Here is a 19846-nt window from a genome sequence, read left to right as displayed (position 1 = left end):
CCTGTTTCTAACTATGGCTTTTCCTGATACTCCAGTGTTCTGCATCAATGTCTCTGACTGTTTTAGGTCACTTCTGGAGAAATTCCATTCTTCTGGCACCTCCAGTGATGTTCATAAGGTTCATTAGGAGAAGTGCATTATAAACAATACCTCTAATTTAACGGGTTACTTCTATAAAAAAAAAAGGTGTTTTTTTTTTTGTTTTGTTTTTTAAATCAATATATTCCTAGAATTTTTGGCTGTTATTTTGGCAGTACTGTCATTGAAAACTAACTAAAAAACACTTATTCTGCAGCAGTCAGTAAAAATGATAAGCCTTCCTATATAAATAGGTAATGCATTGTCAGTTTACTGCTGCTGTAAGGGTAAGACATCTCAAGAATAATTCTTATGATAATAGTAAGTGTAGAATTGGGATAATAGTGTGACTGCCTTGTTCTCTTCTTATAGGCCTAGATAAAGATGACCCTAGAAGACGATTGCATTGTTTAGTGGTATGTGTGATGTTCTAATAGAGTCACTACAGGGAGGGGAGTCTCTCTGGTCACAGTAATGGTCTGAGAGAGGTAAGCAGGACTATTTGCTGTGCTAAAAGTCACAACAAAGTGGAAGTCAAAGAGTCATGACAGGAAATAGAATACTGAGTGACTTCCAAAAATGATACCCAGAAAATCATTCACCTTTTTTTTGTAAAAAAAAAAAAAAAAAAATGTTCTTAGAATATTCACATATAGTCAGGTAATATGTGATACATTTTCTATGGAACTACCCCTTTAAAGGGCTTCTGTCACCCCACTAAAGTGATTTTTTTTTTTTGGGCTGGTGAAATTAGTTATATTGCGATATATGACAATATAATTGTGTTACTTACTTTGATCCAGCAGTTTCTGCAAAAAACAAAGTTTTATAATATGTAAATTCGGTCTCTACCAGCAAGTAGGGCGGCTACTTGCTGGTAGCTGCTGCAGAAATCCGCCCCCTCGTCGTGTTGATTGACAGGGCCAGCCGGGATCTCCTCCTCCGGCCAGCCCTGTCGGCATTTCAAAAATCGCGCGCCTGTGTTGATTCGGCGCAGGCGCTCTGAGATGAGGAGGCTCGTCTCCTCAGCACTCCCTCAGTGCGCCTGCGCGAATGACGTCTTCTGCGCAGGCGCACTGAGGGAGTTCTGAGGAGACGAGCCTCCTCATCTCAGAGTGCCTGCGCCGAATCAACACAGGCGCGCGATTTTTGAAATGCCGACAGGGCGGGCCGAAGGAGGAGATCCCGGCTGGCCCTGTCAATCAACACGACGAGGGGGCGGATTTCTGCAGCAGCTACCAGCAAGTAGCCGCCCTACTTGCTGGTAGAGACCGAATTTACATATATTAAAACTTCGTTTTTTGCAGAAACTGCTGGATCAAAGTAAGTAACACAATTATATTGTCATATATCGCAATATAACTAATTTCACTAGCCCAAAAAAAAAAAATCACTTTAGTGGGGTGACAGAAGCCCTTTAAGAAGATTACCCTTTTATACATGTGAGATGTGCAGGGTGGTAGAGGTGCCTCACACACTGTCATTCTGTACCTTGTTCTGGGGCTAGAAGATGGTCCTTATATTATGGGATATTGCCTAAGTTAGGGTCACAAGTGGAAATTTAAGATACAGTTGATGAGCGTCAGGTGCCATATTCGATTTCGATATTCGTTTCATATTCGTCGAAATTGAATATTCGTCATTATTCTAGTTATCGCGATTAATATGCGATTTAAAAAATTGCGTATTGCGATTATAACTTAAGGCTACTTTCCTATTGGTTTGATATCTAGAATTAGCGAAGATGACGAATATGACGAATGTATTCATCATATTCCTCAAAACGAAGATAACAAAGTATTCTCCATCTTCGTTTTAGCCTACCTATTCGTCAACTTCGCAAATTCTAGCAATCAAACAGGAAAGTTGACTATAGAGACAGCCGTTTTTAATTCGCTATGCGATTATAATATTATTATTGTTTTTTAATAAATAGAATAATTATAATTATCAAGTATTATAATTATTCTATTTATAAAAAAAAAGCTAAGTAATATAATCGCATAGCGAATTAAACCTAGCTGTCTCTATAGTCAACTTTTCTATTTGATTGCTAGAATTAGCGAAGTTGACGAATAGGTAGCTAAAACGAAGATGGAGAATACCTCGTTATCTTCGTTTTGAGAAATATGACGAATACATTCGTCAGTGGGAAAGAAAAAAATATAACAATAAAAATAAAAAAAATCGAAATAGCAAATTTATAGCACTATATTTGAAATATTCGCGAATATCGAAAAAAAAATCGATATTCGAATATTCGCGCTCAACACTAATATGCAGCACTCATTTAGCCCAAATTGTTTGCTTCTCCACTGTAGGCAGGCATGTCTGTGAAGGCTAGTGGAGGAGATCAAGGTAGAGCTCATCTCTGTGAGGACTGTGACCAGAGATCCTGTAAAATATAAAAATACTGCACTGGAACAAGAACCACAATCAGTTATTGGACCAAAGTCCTTACACTATCACTTATGTGGGTACCCACCCTGAAGGGGTACATTCTGCACCTTATCAGAAGATACGGAGCCCTACAGCGATCCTTATTTCCTTGTGCATGGATTTACAGGAATGTGTGATATAGGGTTGCAGCTATCAACTATTTTTGTAATAGAGTATTCTATCGAATAATCCAACGATTAATCGAGTACTCTAATAACAAAAACAAATTAAAAAATGCTTTTCTTTATAAAAACTCATAAGCCCCCCGTGCCACCAGCTGCCCCCTTAGTGCCACCAGCTGCCCCCTGGGTGCCATCAAATTCCCCCTAAGTGCCATCAGCTTCCCCCCAGTGCCATCAGCTTCCCTGCCAGTGCCATCAGGCTTCCCCCCAGTCCCACCAGCTCCCCCCCAAGAGCCACCAGCTTTCCCCCAAGTGCCACCAGCTTTCCCCCCCAGTGCCACCATCTCCCCCTCCTAGCCATGTCCCCAGCACCAGTGAAATAAATACCTGTCCGGTAGGGGCGCCACTCCACAGCTCGTCCATCTTCATTCCCGCTCGCTGGACTGTCGTCTTGATGTCACACAGCGTCAGGTCATAGTGCACGCTTACGTACACTATGTCCTGACGATATGTCAGGAGGAAAGTGCAGCGCGGTATGAGCCGACAGGTGACAGGGGGAGCGGTGAGTAGTCACATGACACAAACGAATCCTCAAAGCAAAAAAATTTGCATCGAGGATTTTTTTGTGTCTAATTACTCGATTCAATCGAGTAATCGTTTCAGCCCTAATGTGATACACAAAAGAACTGAAGCCAAAATTTCAATGTGCACAAGGCCTGGTGGAGTAATTCTGTGTAAGATTTAACTTTTTCTTTTTTAATTTTTTTTTTTGAAGGGTGATCCCTGTGGTGCCATGATGGAGTGCAGCCCGTGCAGGTGGATTAAAGAAAAGAGGGGCTCCAGAGAGGTGGTCCTTGTGGTGGTCTCTTTAGCTCTATTATTGGATAATATGCTTTACACAGTGGTTGGTATGTCTGCCTTTTAAGATGTTACATGTTCATTAACCGCTTCCAGACCAAGCCATTGGCTGTTTTCACATTATGCAAATCTGACATGTTTTACTTTATGTGGTAATAACTCTGGAATGCTTATCCAAGCGATTCTGAGATTGTTTTCTCGTGACATATTGTACTTCATGTTAGTGGTATGTATGGTCAATATGTTTATTATTCATAAAAAATTAAAAAAATTATTGAAAATTTGAAAAAATTTACAATTTCTAAAAATTTTAATGTTTGTCTCTGCTTTTAAATCAGATTATGATACCTCATAAAAAAGTTGTTACTGTACATTTTCCAGATATCTATTTAATGTTTGCATCATTTTGAAAATGCTATTTTACTGTTAAGGACTTTAGAAGGCTTAGAATTGAAAAAGCAATTCTTAAAATTTTTAAGAAAATTTACAAAACCCACTTTTTAAAGGACCAGTTCAGTTATGAAGTTACTTTGTGGGGCTGACATAGTAGAAACCACCCATAAATGGCCCCATATTAGAAACTACACCCTTCAAGTTATTCAAAACCGATTTTACTAACTTTATTAACCCTCTTTATGTGTTCCACAAGAATGAAAGGGATACAGAGGTGAAATTAAAAAATTGCACTTTTTTTGCAGATTTTCTATTTTAATCTATTTTTACTGTAACACAGCAAGGGTTAACAACCAAAGAAAACTCACTATCTATTACCCTGATTCTGCAGTTTACAGAAACACCCCAAACTGCTGTGTGGGCGCACAGCAGGGCACAGAAGGAAAGAAGCGCCATATGGATTTTGGAGGGCAAATGTCGCTGGGATAATTTTAAGTTGCCATGTCACATTTGAAGACCCTCTGATGCACCCCTACAGTAGAAACTCCCAAAAAGTGACCCCCCTTTTGTAAACGACGGTATGAGGTGACAGTATTATTAGTATTATTTTGGGGCCTTATCAACAAATAGGGTAGTGATAATGGTAGATGAGTGAATTAAAATATAACTTTTATTATACTTGTGTCTAAAATAACAGACAGGAATAAACTAGATAATCAACAAAAACATGGTATGGTCTTTCCGGTATGTAGTTAGATCAATAGACACTCAGTTTGCGGGCTGTTGGGGCTTTGCCAGCACAGGGGAAAGGGGTGCAAGATATGCTAGAAACTCTCCCTAAATTGCCCTGTCAGGTCTATTGTGCCCTAATGTCCTCCTAAATATGGAGTCAACGCCCTGACAAGGGCGGCGCCATCCGGAACTTGGCCCTATATACAAACCCTGTCAATCCCTATTTTGTGGGAGAAAAAAGGGAGCGGAAACAAAATATGCCCACAGCCCCCAAAAATTTTATTAATATGCAACAAAGATGTTGTCCTGACACGTTTTGTCTTATTGATATTGCCCCGGACTCATCCGGGGACCAGGGGCTACCAGAAAAGGAGAAAGGGTGATTACCACAGTTTACCAGTCCAGTATCAACTAGTGCAACAAGGGGAGAGCTGAAAACATGTCCCTCAGCCACGTGGAACACCGCGCCGCCATTTAAATAGACATGGAAACCGTTCTCTCCTCCTACTTCCGGATCATCCGAGGACAGCAACGGTGAGAAGCTGGGAGCGCATGACTGCCGCATAGTAGATGAGGGGAGGGAGGCATGGCTGGGAGGATAGCACGGCCTCAGCGCTGCTAGGCAACAGCAGGCCGAGCGCTGGCGCCATCCCTCTAGGATACATCCTCTGTGTAGTATTACACAAGGCCACACATATGAGAACATTTATGGGGAGGAGAAATCTCTATGAAAACCAGGCAGTAGCACAAATTTAAGTATATAATAATAATAAATAGATGTTGTTCAAAGGAAAATACAAGAAAAGGAAAAAACTAAACAGGTTATCAAATCCTAAGAGAGAGGTACATACAGGGACAGAAAGTGTCGCAAGTAAATGGCATGACTGTCCAGATTACAGGAAGCAGTCAAAGTTTAGTTGTTCATTTAAACCGTGGGGGCTGGGAGTCCTTTACTTGAAGATCCAACAAGCTTTCCTTTGGAGGTTTTTTATCCGAATCGCCCGCTCTTGGTGAGCAGTAAACCCATTCAATGTCTGTAAACCACAGACATTTGATGTACCCATTGTGTGCCTCAACAATATGTCTAGCCACTGAGGTGTCTTTTTTGTTTCGGATATCACAGATATGTTTGCTAATGCGTCCGCAAAATGTTCTGCATGTTTTTCTACATATTATAGGCGACAATCACTGGTAATTAGATATTGTGGCGAAAATAACCTCGCCACTGGGTTTTGGAGGGGCCTGTTTGCCAGCCTCTTGCCTCAGGACTATGGCCCATATACTATTTTTGAAGGAGAAGACAGACTGGCCGCACAGACTAAATCTTTGGAACTGTTTTGGGCAGGAAAGCCATGCTTGCGGTCGGCCAAATGTGACTTCCATGGAATCCGGGAACCCCTGCTTAGATCTGGGTGATTTTTTTATATGTTTTTCACCTAGATTAAAGCTATCCATGGATGTATAAATTTTGGGGAAATGTGGGGTTTTGAGGTGTTTTCTGTGTTTCAGGAAAAATTTGTGTTTTCTGCCTGTGAGTGATTAGGATAGCCCATTATGTTTGATAATTGTATCACAGGCAAAGCTCAATGTGATTTGGTAATTGTATTTTGTTGATTGCGTCAAAGACAATGCCCATTGTATTTTGTTGATTGCGATACAGACAGAGGGAAGGGGGTTTTGTGTACAATTGCTGGGAAGGTTTCAATACTGTAAATGCATGTGATTTGCTTAAACAACAACTGTCACAGTCTTCTACAAGGGCCCCAGGGGCAGTGTCCCTTGCTAGGAGACCTACATAAAAGGCTGAAAAATAACCCATTAAAGAGTTCCTGTTTTACATTCAACATAGAGCCTCGTCTCATGTGTGTAGGGATTGCTATATGCTGTATACTCCCCTGGCTATAACCCCTCGCTCTTGTAAGAGCTGTTTCTGTTGATTGTTCCTGTGGTGGTTACGGTGTCGAGTGAAGTGTTTGGAGCTCTTGGGAAGCACTAGGAGCATCCATCAATGGAGGTACCCAGTCAGGGTGCCAGGAGATCCGTTACAGATATACCACCCCTTTTGTACGGCAATTAATTAAGTCACGAATCATGAGTACAGTGTCTGTCACATTACCCCTACACGACTTTGTAGTTAACCCCATCCCGACCAGCACCGTAATAGTACCTACTACGGGGTGTGTGGAGGGAAGAAGGTCCGTCTCCTTCCGCATCGGGTACCCACGCTGCTGGGACGGGGACCCGATGGCAGAGAAGGCAGCCCGATGCCTTACACAGGCATCAGGGCTGCCTTCCATGTAAGCCTGTGAGATCCAGTCCCTTGGATCTCACAGGCAGGAAGGCTGTACGTATATTACAGTGTGAAATACACTTACAGCCAATGCATTACAATACAGAAGTATTGTAATGCATTGTAAAGGGGATCAGACCTCCAAAAGTTGTTGAAAAAATAAAAAGTAAAAAAAAATTTAAAATAAAGTATTGCATAATTTAAAAAAAAGCGCTCTTTTCCCATAATTAAGTAGTAAACAAAATTGTAAAAAATAGGAAAAAAAAGGAAAGGATAGGTATTGCCGAGTCCATATCGACTGGCTCTATAAAAAAATATCACATGATCCACCCTGTCAGGTGAATGCAGTAAAAATAAAAATAAAAAAAAGTGCCAAAACAGCCATTTTTGGTCACCTTCCCTAAAAAAAAAAAAAGTAATACTAGTGTGATAAGTGCAATACTAAGTGATCAAAGAGGTGTATTTAGCCCAAAATACAAAAAATGCAACCCTACCTAACACAATCGCTTAAAAAATAAAAAAAATATGGCTGTCAGAAAATGGTAACACAAAAATGCGTGAAACTTAACAAAAATAAAAATGATAGACATATTAGGTATCGTCACATCCGTAACAACCTGCTCTATAAAAATATCACATGAGATACAGGTGAATTCTGTAAAAACTAAAATAAAAAATGAGACCCTACCTAAGAAAAATAAAAAAAATAGGGCAGTCAGAAAATGGCAACACAAAAATGAGATTTCGTTGAAAAATGCATTTACTGTGTAAAACCTAGGAAAAAGAATAGACATATTGGGTATCGCCGAGTCTGTAACAATCTGCTGTATAAAAATATCACATTATATATTTTAAAAACTACGCCATTCTTTTTCCTTGCAGAGGTTTCTAGATTCCATTATTAGTGTTGAGCACAAATATTCGAATAACGAATTTTAATCAGAAATATCGCCACTTCGTTAATTTGCGAATATTTAAAATATATTGCTATGTATTCGTTTTTTGAATATTCGTCATTTTTCATCATCCATCTGAAGTGAACAGTACACATGATTCCTCCCTGCTTAGGGTGTCTTGTTCCCAAAAAAACTGTTCTTATCTGTCCGGGCTCCCTAGGATTTCAGCCAGCTCCAGTCAGTGCCAGTTGCCGTGCGCATGGAGCGTCCCCATCACCATGGAATGCCTCAGGGTAAGAATATACCATTGGATTTGAGTTTTCACAATCTCACAACAGCAAACTGTTTACTTCAGATGGAAAAAAAATGACGAATATTCTAAAAAATGAATATATAGCACTATTGCTATATATTAGTTTTTTAGAATATTCGTCATTGAAGAAATAGTGCTATATATTTGTTTTTTAGAATATTTGTCCTTTTTTTCCAACTGAAGTGAACAGTCATTGGCCCACAAGCAACATAAGCAGTGAGGAATCAAGACTTCAGATGGATAAAAATGACGAATATTTTAAAAAACAAAGATATAGCATTATCTATGCTATATATTCTTTTTTTTTTAGAATATTTATCATTTTTTCCATCTGAAAATATGATTCCTCCCTGCTTCATGCTTGTGGGCCAATGACTCTTCGGCCCACAAGCAAGAAGCATGGAGGAATCATGTTTTCAGATGGAATAAAAACTATGAATTTTCAAATAAACTAATATAGCACTATATATTAGCTATATTGCTCTATATTTTTTTTTTTATATTCGCTATATAGCTATATATTATTTTTTTTAGAATATTACGAATATTCAAAAAAAAAGAATATATGGTAATATAGCGCTGGACAATGATCCAGCCCTACTTTTAGCTTGTGGGCGAATATGTAGAATATACTATCTTCTACATATTTGCCCACAAGCTAAAACTCTTATAGGGCGAAAAATGTTTTCTGGGTAAATCATTAATTTCTAACGATAATTTGTTTTCCCTTAGTCCTAACAGCAGCACAGATGGGGTTAACCCCCCCCCCCCCACCCCCCGTGGACTGGTAGAATTTTTTATGAGCCCAAGCAATAAAACAATAAAACACTTAAGTATCCCCTATACAGGAGGGAATCACCTCCAGCCCACTGTGTTATAGCAAGAAGAAAAACCAACCTTAGTAGGGTGAGATATTTGTATGCTGCTGTTAGGACAAAGAAATTAACGATTAAGGAAACTAGAAATTAACGATTCCCTTAAGTCCTACCAGCAGCACAGATGGGGAGATAGCAAGAAGAACCCCTAGGGAGGGCCCTCATGCTTGACAGAATCAAGTATAGTCTGCCCAAAGGCCGAGTATTCACCTAATCTGGCATCTAGTCTATAATGGGAGATGAATGTTGATTCAGAGCTCCAGGAGGCAGACTTGCAAATCATGTCGAGCGGAAGAAGACTCCTCTTGGTGAAATAAGTAGCTACGGCCCTGGTAGAATGGGCCTTCACGAACCCCGGAGGGTTTAGAGATTGTAATAGCCTCCTTAATCCAACTACTGATGGATGGTTCAGATGCTTCACGGCCTTTAAACTTACCGGCAAATAGGATTATAAGATTTTCATCTTTCCTGAACTCCCTTGATCTATCCCCATAGATCCGGAGGCATCTCGAGATCCAGATGGATGTCTAATAGGTTCTTTGGAGGAGGTAGAAGGTGTAGAAAGAATCGGGACAGATATCAACTGGTTGATATTCTGGAATGAAGGAACTTTAGGCCTAAAGTACGGGAGAAATTTAAGAAGGACCCGGTCTTGTAAAAAGATGGTATAGTGCTTGTGTGCTGAGAGAGCTTGAAGCTCAGAGACCCTCTTGGCTGAAGTCACTGCAAGGAGAAAAACAAGTTTCCAAATGACAAACTTGAAATCTACCTCCTCCAAAGGCTCAAAGGGGGGAGATGCTAACCCTTGAGAACTACTGATAAATCCCACTGAGGAATGGGTCTCAGTACTGTAGGCTTTAATCTCTCAGCTCCTTTAAGGAATGTAACAATAAGACAGCACTACTCACTAACAGCTATTCCAGTCTGTGGTGGTCGGTGCCTGTAGCGTCGGATCCCGGTCTCTTGGTCCCCGTAAACGTCAGAAAATGATATAAAGCCACGGCACTCCAATAGATCTTGTTATTTTACTTATTTTATTGCACCTAACACCTTAGGTGCCTCAAAGGAACCGTTTGATGAGTGGGTCCTGAGAAAAAAAAAAACTGTTGAGGCAAGCTGAGATGCTGAAACTTATTCCCTTAGAGTAGATGCAGCAAGGCCCTTGTCAAGGCAGTCTTGCAGGAACTGAAGGATGGTGGAGAGAGGCGGATCTGCAGACACCACCTTCTTTGCGGTACACCAGGTTAAGAATATCCTCATAATCTGTTAGTAGGCTCTCTTGGTAGAGTCCGCTCTTGAATGACCGACTCTGAAAGCCCTTATATTCTGGGAAGGGACTGATCAACCTCCTGGCTGTCAGGTTGAACCTGTGCAGATCTGAGCAGAGGTGAATGTCCCACGACAACAGGGTCTGATGAGGGGGAGCCTCCAATATTGCCCTCGACTCATTTGGATGAGCTGGGTAAACCAGGTTCTCTTCGGCCAGTCACCGAGGACTGAGCCTGATGGACGGCAGCAGTAACGTCACTCAATGACGTTGAGCGCCTGCTCCTCCCACTTTATGAATGAAGCAGGCGCGCAACATCAGTGAGTGACGTTACTGCTACAGTCCGCTCTGCCTGCTATGGAAGTTTGTTCGTAAGTGCTGTGGGGATACAGGGGGACATGGGAACATGGGAGAGCGCGGCGTTAGTTAAACTTAATAGCAGGATAAGGATTCATTTTTATAAATACTTTGGTGAGCAGAGGGCAGGTGTATTGGGGGACACTGTTATCGTGTCATCCACAGATCCCCCCCATAACAGTTCCATCCACAGATCCCCCAAGCATAACGAGGCCATCCACAGATCCCCCCACCCCATAACAATGCCATCCACAGATCTCCCACCCCATAGCAGTACCATCCACAGATCCCCCATAACAGTGCCATCTACAGATCCCCCATAACAGCGCCATTCACAGATCCCCCATAACAGTGCCATCCACAGATCCCCCATAAAAGTGCCATCCACAGATCCCCCATAACAGTGCCATCCACAGATCCCCATAACAGTGCCATCCACAGATCCCCCATAACAGTGTCATCCACAGATCCCCCACATGACAGTGCGTCATCCACAGATCCCCCATAATAGTGTCATGCACAGACCACCATTAAATCAAAACCCACCAAAAGCACATCTTTTGGTTAAAAATATTTTTTTTCTTATTTTCCTCCTTAAAAACCTAGGTGCATCTTATAGGCCGGAGCGTCTTATAGGGCGAAGAATATGGTATATAAAATAATAATATATAATATATAAAATATAGGAAATAACTTGCACATACTAGAGGTTTTTGTGATCGTTAATAAAAACCTATTTAATGAGAAGGATAATTAATCAAGAATTAGTTGGCTCCAGAGGCAGTATAGTTTAAAAAGCAATGTTGTGTGGTAATATAAAATGATAGGTGAAGAGTATGGGGATAGGGTAGGGTTGAGCGAACCCGAAATGGCATGGCTGTGATTGGCCAGTGCAGCATGTGACCCAGGCTCTATATAAGCTTGAGTCACGTAGCGCTGCACGTGTAGGGAGAGGATGCTGCTGGACTGGTGACTTCAGGGAGAGAATAGGAGAAAATCTAACTCAGCGATCTACATACAATTAGTTGTGTGGGTGCAGGGCACAATCTTTTTACCCTGCCCTGAGCCCATTGACCCCAAAAAAATAACTTTTATCCATCAGTTAGTTAGGTGGGCAGCGGCGGCGGCCATTTTATGCAAGCTCAATGCACCAGGACTGCATCTGAGTTTTTGTACATTGTAATCCAAGCTTGAAAAACTGCACTAATAATCTGGTTGTAAAAAAGAAAATCACCCTTTTTTGGCAATATACAACATCTGGTGCATTTGCAGGATTAGTCAGTGTGCAATTTTAGCTAGAAATAGAGCCATGATTTTCTGGGTTTTTTAAAGCACCCTTTTTGTAAAAAATACACTATTTTACATCCCTAGTTGCATCTGGACGTGTGAAATTCAAAAGTTATATACAGCTTTCATATTCTGTTAGTAAAAAAACACACTTTTTTGGCAATATACATCTGGATTAGTCAGTGTGCAATCTAAGCTAGAAATACAGCCATCATTTTCTGTGTTTTTAAAAACACACGTTTTTTTTTTTTCCAAAATCCACTATTTTACAGCAAGTGTAAAATACAAGTTTAATATATAAAGCTTTCACATTCTGCTAGTAAAAAAAGACACTTTTTTTTGGCAATATACAACATCTGGATTAGTCAGTGTGCAATTTAAGCTAGAAATACAGCCATAATTTTTTTTTAAAACACACTTTTTGGCCAAAATACACAATTGTTGCGCCCTTGCAGCATCAGCACGTGTAAAATTAAAGGGTTATATACTGCTGTCATATTCAGTTATTAAACAAACACCCGTTAGGGCAAAAAAAGTTTATTTGGCAGCCTTTGCTGCGTATGTTATTATGAGATACACCCTTTTTATATTTGGGTTATAAAAAAGATCATGGAAATACAGCCATTTTGTGCACAAATCTTTAATTGCAGCCTAGTTTGGTTCAGGGCGTGTGAGATACACCCTTTATATACAGGGCTTATATTCTTCTATTAATAAAACACCCTTTTTTGGGCAAAATAAACAATTGTTGCTCCCTTGCAGCATCAAGACTTTTGAAATTCCAGGGTTATATACTGCTGTCATATTCAGTTATTAAACAAACACCAGTTTGGGCAAAAAAAGTTGATTTGGCAGCCTTTGCTGCAGATGTCATTGTGAGATACACCCTTTATATATTTGGGTTATATTCATATATTTGAAATACCGCCATTTTGTGCACAAATCTTTAATTGAGGCCTATTCTGAATCAGGGCGTGTGAGATACACCCTTTATATACAGGAGTTCTATTCAGGTATTTGAAATACAGCCATTTTGGGCAAACAAATTTAATTGAAGCCTAGTCTGGGTCAGGGCGTGTGAGATACACCCTGTACATACTGTCGTACTATTGTACTATTAATTAAACACCCATTTAGGGCAAGATCCTAAATTCGAGAAATATGAGGAGAGCGTCAAATAAGGGACGTGGCCCAGGTCGTAATGCTGCTGGTGGAGCTCCTGTTGCAGGAAGAGGAGGTGGTCGATCTGTGCCAGCTACACGCACAAGTGAAAACCCTTCCTCAGGTGCGAGTAGGCTACAGAACCTGCAGCGGTATTTGGTTGGGCATAATGTGGCTCTACGAATGGTGAGGTCTGAACAAGTACAGGCGATAGTAGATTGGGTTGCTGACAGTGGTTCCAGTTCCTTCAAATTGTCTCCCACCCAGTCTCCTGCTGAAAGATCACAATTGGCAGCTGCAGCCGATGCCCATCAGTCTTTCACCTCACCCCCTTGCAAATCAGCCAAGCAGTCTGAGCCCCAAGTCATGCAGCAGTCTCTTCTGCTTTTTTATGACTCTGTTAGCAGGGTTTCCCAGGGCCATCCACCTAGCCCTGCCCAACAACTTATGTTTCAAGATGAGTACATGGGAGGACCATCGCAGCACGTCTCGGATGATGACAAAACACAGGCGCCAACTGCTGTGGCTTTCAAAAGTGTGCAGACCGACAAGGAGGGCAAGGGTGAAGACTGGGTGGAAGATGATGTGGAGGACGATGAGGTCCTCGACCCCACATGGAATCAAGGTCATGCGAGTGACCTATGTAGTTCGGAGGAAGAGGCGGTGGTCACACAGAGCCACCAGCACAGCAGAAGAGGGAGCAGGGTGCAAAAGCGGAGCGGCCGTCCTCTAGACAGTACGCCTGCTACTGCCCATCGCAGCAAGGGACTGAGCATACCAAAGCCAGCTCCAAGGAGTTCCCTGGTGTGGCAGTTCTTCAGACAATGTGCTGACAACAAGACACGAGCGGTTTGCACGCTGTGCAATCAGAGCCTGATGCGAGGCATAAACGTTCTCAACCTGAGCACAACCTGCATGACCAGGCATCTACGTGCAAAGCAGTGGAGTAGAAACCTCAAACACCAAAAAAGGTGTCTGGCTCCTCTTGCTTCCTCTTCTGCTGCAGTCTCGGCATCTTCATCCACCTCTGGAGTGACAATGCCACCTGCCACCCCGCAAACAGACGATCTGCCAGCAACACCACCATCTGGGTCATCAAGCATCTCCACAATGTCCCACGGAAGCGTTCAGCTCTCCATCTCCCAAACGCTGGAGAGGAAGAGGAAGTACCCCCCTACCCACCCGCGATCCCTAGCCCTGAATGCCAGCATTTCTAAATTACTAGCCTTTGAAATGCTGTCATTCCATCTGGTGGAGATGGATAGTTTTAAAGGCCTTATGGCGGTGGCTGTCCCACAGTACGTCATGCCCAGCCGGCACTACTTTTCCAGGTGAGCCATCCCCAAGTGGGGGACAAAATCAGGTGTGCACTGCGCAACGCCATCTGTGGCAAGGTGTACCTCACTACGGATACGTGGACCAGTAAGCACGGTCAGGGAAGTTATATCTCCATAACAGCACTCTGAGTAAATGCAGTGGCGGCTGGGCCTGAGGCGGATAGCAGTTTGGCGCATGTCCTTCCACCACCAGGGATTGCAGGGCGCTTCAGTTTGCCTCCTGTTGCTTCTTCCTCCTACTCTGCTTCCTCATCCTCTACCAGCTCCTCATCCGGTCAGCATAACACCTTCACCACCAACTTCAGCACAGCCAGGGGTAAACGACAGCAGGCAGTTTTAAAACTTATTTGTTTGGGAGACAAACCCCACACAGCGCAGAAGCTGTGGACGGGCCTTGAATAACAGACCGATGAGTGGTTTGGGCCAGTCAGCCTCAAAGCCGGCCTGGTGGTGTGCGATAATGGGTGAAATCTCGTAGCAACTCTGGGACTAGCCGGTTTGACGCACATCCCTTGCCTGGCGCATGTGCTGAATTTGGTGGTGAAGAGATTCCTTAAAAATTACCCTGATATGTCAGAGCTGCTGCATAAAGTGTGGGCTTTCTGTGCGCGCTTTCGGCTTTCTCACCCTGTTACTGCTCGCCTGTCAGCGCTAGAGCGTAACTTCGGCCTTCCTGCTCACCGCCTCCACCTTGCACATGCTGGCCAGACTGTGCAAGCAGCAGCAGGCGATAGTGGGGCTTCAGCTGCAGCAGGCACGGGTGAGTCGCTCGGCGGAACAGCACCACTTCACCAAGAAACCTGTGTTCCTTGTTACGCTGTTTTGAGTACTCCACCAACATGGCCAGTGCCGATAACGCCGTTCTCAGCGTTACTATCTCACTTCTATGCCTCCTTGAAAAAACGCTGTTGCCAATGATGGAAGAGGATATGGCATATGAGGAAGAGGAGGAAGAGGGATCATTTCATAGGGTTTCCGGCCAGTCATTCCCAAGTGGCCCCAAGGGTGGGTTCCTGCACCCACAAACGTCAGGTACACAATTGTCCAGCCAGGGCACAGTTCTGGAGGATGACGAGGTGGAGGATGAGGAGGAGAAAATGGAGGAGGAGGAGGATGCAGGGTGGCACCCAGACCTGCTCATGGCCATCACTGATGCGTGGCTGGGGGGATATGGACAAGCTCATGTTCATTAAAATGAACCAGGCATGGATCCCTCAGGACTTGTCCATACCTTGTGCAGAATAGACATGTATACCGGCACAAAGCAGCCATTGTTATACTGCAGCGCAATTGCTTATTCTTGTATTTTGGATATTTCATATTTCACTCTTTTGGAATGTACCCTAATTTTAATAAATAAAATTAAAACCGAAAACCTGTGTTGGCTACCTCGTCCTCCTCCACCGCCGCTTCCACCTACACCGCTACGTCCACCGCCTCCTCAAACTCCTACTGGAACTCCACCTCATAAATCGATTTTTTTTTATTTATTTGTACGCATTTTATTTTCATGTCATTTATCTGTTGCTGACACATACATAGTGCTGTGAAGTAACAAGAATACTTAGTGCACCAATCAGTAATATCTACTCTTACCAAATAAACTGTGTTGTTTGTATAAAAATTCATATCCATATAGCTAATATTCGTATGTACAAATATTTTGCAAGACATATAACATATAACTACATATATCTACATATAACAATTGTTCTGCCATGCATTCGATATGTAAAAAAAGTGCTGTAATATAATATTACTTACAGTTAAAGGGTTTCTACCACCAGAAATACTGTTATGTAGCTGACTGACATTAGCGATGCGCCCATGTCAGCACTACATAACAGTATGTTTCTAATGTTATTCCCTGCAGCCGTTTTTGTTAAAAATGCACTTTTATTATATGCTAATGAGCCTCTAGGTGCTATATGGGCGTAAAATCAGCACCTAGAGGCTCCGTCCACTCACCCTGTATTACTACGTCACAGTGAGGAAGCCGGCACCAGGATCGCATCATTCACTCACTGCGCCTGCGCCGAAGACTGAAGTGAACGGCGCAGGCGCGGGATTTCGCCAACGATGCAGGGAACAGTGGCATCAATCAAGAGGAGCTGGGTGGGCACAACACAGGACCTGGGCGGAATACAGGGTGAGTGGACGGAGCCTCTAGGTGCTGATTTTACGCCCATATAGCACCTAGAGGCTCATTAGCATATAATAAAAGTGCATTTTTAACAAAAACGGCTGCAGGGAATAACATTAGAAACATACTGTTATGTAGTGCTGACATGGGCGCATCGCTAATGTCAGTCAGCTACATAACAGTATTTCTGGTGGTAGAAACCCTTTAACACGATTTCTTCCTCAGCTTTCTCGAAGTAGTTTCAAACCATTTTTTTCGGATTGGATAGGATAGACTTTCATTCAAGAGTATCGCAGCAACCTAATTTACGTCATGCACATGCACTCAGACATTACGTTCCCGATTTTCCAGTAAAAATCTGGATGTCGAATATAACAAATATTTGAATTCACGAATATATCACGAATATTCCCAAAAATAATTGTGATATATTGCGTGAATTTAAATATAGCCCCTGCAGCTTATCACTATCTATTATAATGGATTTTTTTCATGAAGCTTTGTGGAATTCTAAGGCCGAAGCGATCTACAATCAAAGTGGCAACACTACACAGGATATGGAAGAACAAAAAAACACACAGGAACTAAAAAGGGCTTTTAAGAATCTTTTACATAAACATTTAAGAATATGATGGAACAAGACATCCATGCAACAGTATGTATTAAAAAAAGTGATCCCTTGTGCATTGCGAGTGCAAGTTTTCCCCTTCTATGGGTTAGAAGTTGACCAATTAAACACTAAGTGGGAGGAGGCCTGCAATAACTGCTCTATGACTTTCATGAAAATGCTGATCTCAGTGAATGATGTTATGTTGGCGGAGGTGGATAGGGATCTAAAGAATATGGATTTACAATTGAAGCAACAAATTAGCCATATCTACCTTGAAATTTTCAAGATGGAGATTGAAGAAGCACATAACATATGGGAAAAACAAATTAAGGAATGTAAAGCCAACAAATTTTTGAGGGATCGGCAAGATTTTGAGCAGAACCTTGTCTACAAATGGAGACAGAATAGACGGGAACAACGTAGTAGAAGTGTGTCGGTCTCATCCCTTATTTCCACAGATGTGGAAATACCTACCCCCAACCCATCTACGACTTATCGATGAGAGAAGAATTTACGTGATCGTATACTGGTACATAGCCATCACCAAGGTACGAACCCCAGTAAACTATTTGGTTCAAATTGTCCGAAATGGGGCCGATTTACCAGATCACACATACCATTTCCTGTAACACGGTGGGGGTGATCTACGTGGCAAGCTGTCCATGTGAACTTCTCTATGTATCTATGTATCTGACATTACGGGAATATGTGCCGCACCAGGGAATATGTCCTAGGTATTAATGCGGCCATGGAAGAAAAAGATATCACTTCAAGACTCACCACACGTGCGATGGCTCTCTTCTAAAGGTGAGAGGTCTTAACGAAGGTTTGAGCTTTTCCTCATTTCTATGATTACGTGCATCTAACGCCCGTGTTCTGTGTGTCTTATGCTCTTTGCTTTCAGTTGATTTTAACTTGGTTGGTGTTTGGGAGTGTGTTTGGGAGTGTGTATGGGGGGAGGGGGGTGTACTTTGTGCACCTCCAGTCAAACACAGAGATTTTAATCTTTTTATTATTTTATATCAATTACAGACGTGGACAAAATTGTTGGTACCCTTTGGTCAATGAAAGAAAAAGTCACAATGGTCACAGAAATAACTTTAATCTGACAAAAGTAATAATAAATTAAAATTCTATAAATGTTAACCAATGAAAGTCAGACATTGTTTTTCAACCATGCTTCAACAGAATTATGTAAAAAAATAAACTCATGAAACAGGCATGGACAAAAATGATGGTACCCCTAACTTAATATTTTGTTGCGCAACCTTTTGAGGCAATCACTGCAATCAAACGCTTCCTGTAACTGTCAATGAGACATCTGCACCTCTCAGCAGGTATTTTGGCCCACTCCTCATGAGCAAACTGCTCCAGTTGTGTCCGGTTTGAAGGGTGCCTTTTCCAGACTGCATGTTTCAGCTCCTTCCAAAGATGCTCAATAGGATTGAGGTCAGGGCTCATAGAAGGCCACTTTAGAATAGTCCAATTTTTTCCTCTTAGCCATTCTTGGGTGTTTTTAGCGGTGTGTTTTGGGTCATTGTCCTGTTGCAAGACCCATGACCTGCGACTGAGACCAAGCTTTCTGACACTGGCTAGTACATTTCTCTCTAGAATTCCTTGATAGTCTTGAGATTTCATTGTACCCTGCACAGATTCAAGACACCCTGTGCCAGACGCAGCAAAGCAGCCCCAGAACATAACAGAGCCTCCTCCATGTTTCACAGTAGGGACAGTGTTCTTTTCTTGATATGCTTCATTTTTTCGTCTGTGAACATACAGCTGATGTGCCTTGGCAAAAACTTCGATTTTTGTCTCATCTGTCCACAGGACATTCTCCCAGAAGCTTTGTGGCTTGTCAACATGTAGTTTGGCATATTCCAGTCTTGCTTTTTTATGATTCGTTTTCAACAATGGTGTCCTCCTTGGTCGTCTCCCATGTAGTCCACTTTGGCTCAAACAACGACGGATGGTGCGATCTGACACTGATGTTCCTTGAGCATGAAGTTCACCTTGAATCTCTTTAGAAGTCTTTCTAGGCTCTTTTGTTACCATTCGGATTATCCGTCTCTTAGATTTGTCATCAATTTTCCTCCTGCGGCCACGTCCAGGGAGGTTGGCTACAGTCCCATGGATCTTAAACTTATGAATAATATGTGCAACTGTACTCACAGGAACATCTAGTTGCTTGGAGATGGTCTTATAGCCTTTACCTTTAACATGCTTGTCTATAATTTTCTTTCTGATCTCTTGAGACAGCTCTTTCCTTTGCTTCCTCTGGTCCATGTCGAGTGTGGTACACACCATATCACCAAACAACACAGTGATTACCTGGAGCCATATATATAGGCCCAATGGCTGATTACAAGGTTGTAGACACCTGTGATGCTAATTAGTGGACACACCTTGAATTAACATGTCCCTTTGGTCACATTATGTTCTGTGTTTTCTAGGGGTACCATCATTTTTGTCCATGCCTGTTTCATGAGTTTATTTTTTTACATAATTCTGTTGAAGCATGGTTGAAAAACAATGTCTGACTTTCATTGGTTAACATTTATAGAATTTTAATTTATTATTACTTTTGTCAGATTAAAGTTATTTCTGTGACCATTGTGACTTTTTCTTTCATTGACCAAAGGGTACCAACAATTTTGTCCACGTCTGTATATTCTTTAGATGCAGAATACC

General features: G+C 42.0%; 1 protein-coding gene across 2 annotated transcripts in view; it reads left to right on the top strand.

Annotated features, from left to right (window-relative positions):
* LOC122929259 (chromaffin granule amine transporter-like) overlaps positions 1-19846 on the top strand; it is a 325489-nt gene that overhangs the window by 96993 nt on the left and 208650 nt on the right. Inside the window, exon 2 of one of the 2 annotated variants that reach the window (XM_044282775.1) lies at positions 3415-3547. In XM_044282775.1, coding sequence (XP_044138710.1) covers positions 3433-3547 — 115 coding nt within the window. In that variant the 5' untranslated portion in view covers positions 3415-3432. Of the gene's footprint in view, positions 1-3414; positions 3548-19846 lie in introns of those variants that run through there. The other variant, XM_044282776.1, reaches the window with a different exon arrangement.

Source organism: Bufo gargarizans, chromosome 2, assembly GCF_014858855.1.
Source record: "Bufo gargarizans isolate SCDJY-AF-19 chromosome 2, ASM1485885v1, whole genome shotgun sequence".
Taxonomy (NCBI): Eukaryota; Metazoa; Chordata; class Amphibia; order Anura; family Bufonidae; genus Bufo; species Bufo gargarizans.
This window is presented reverse-complemented; position numbering and strand designations above follow the sequence as displayed.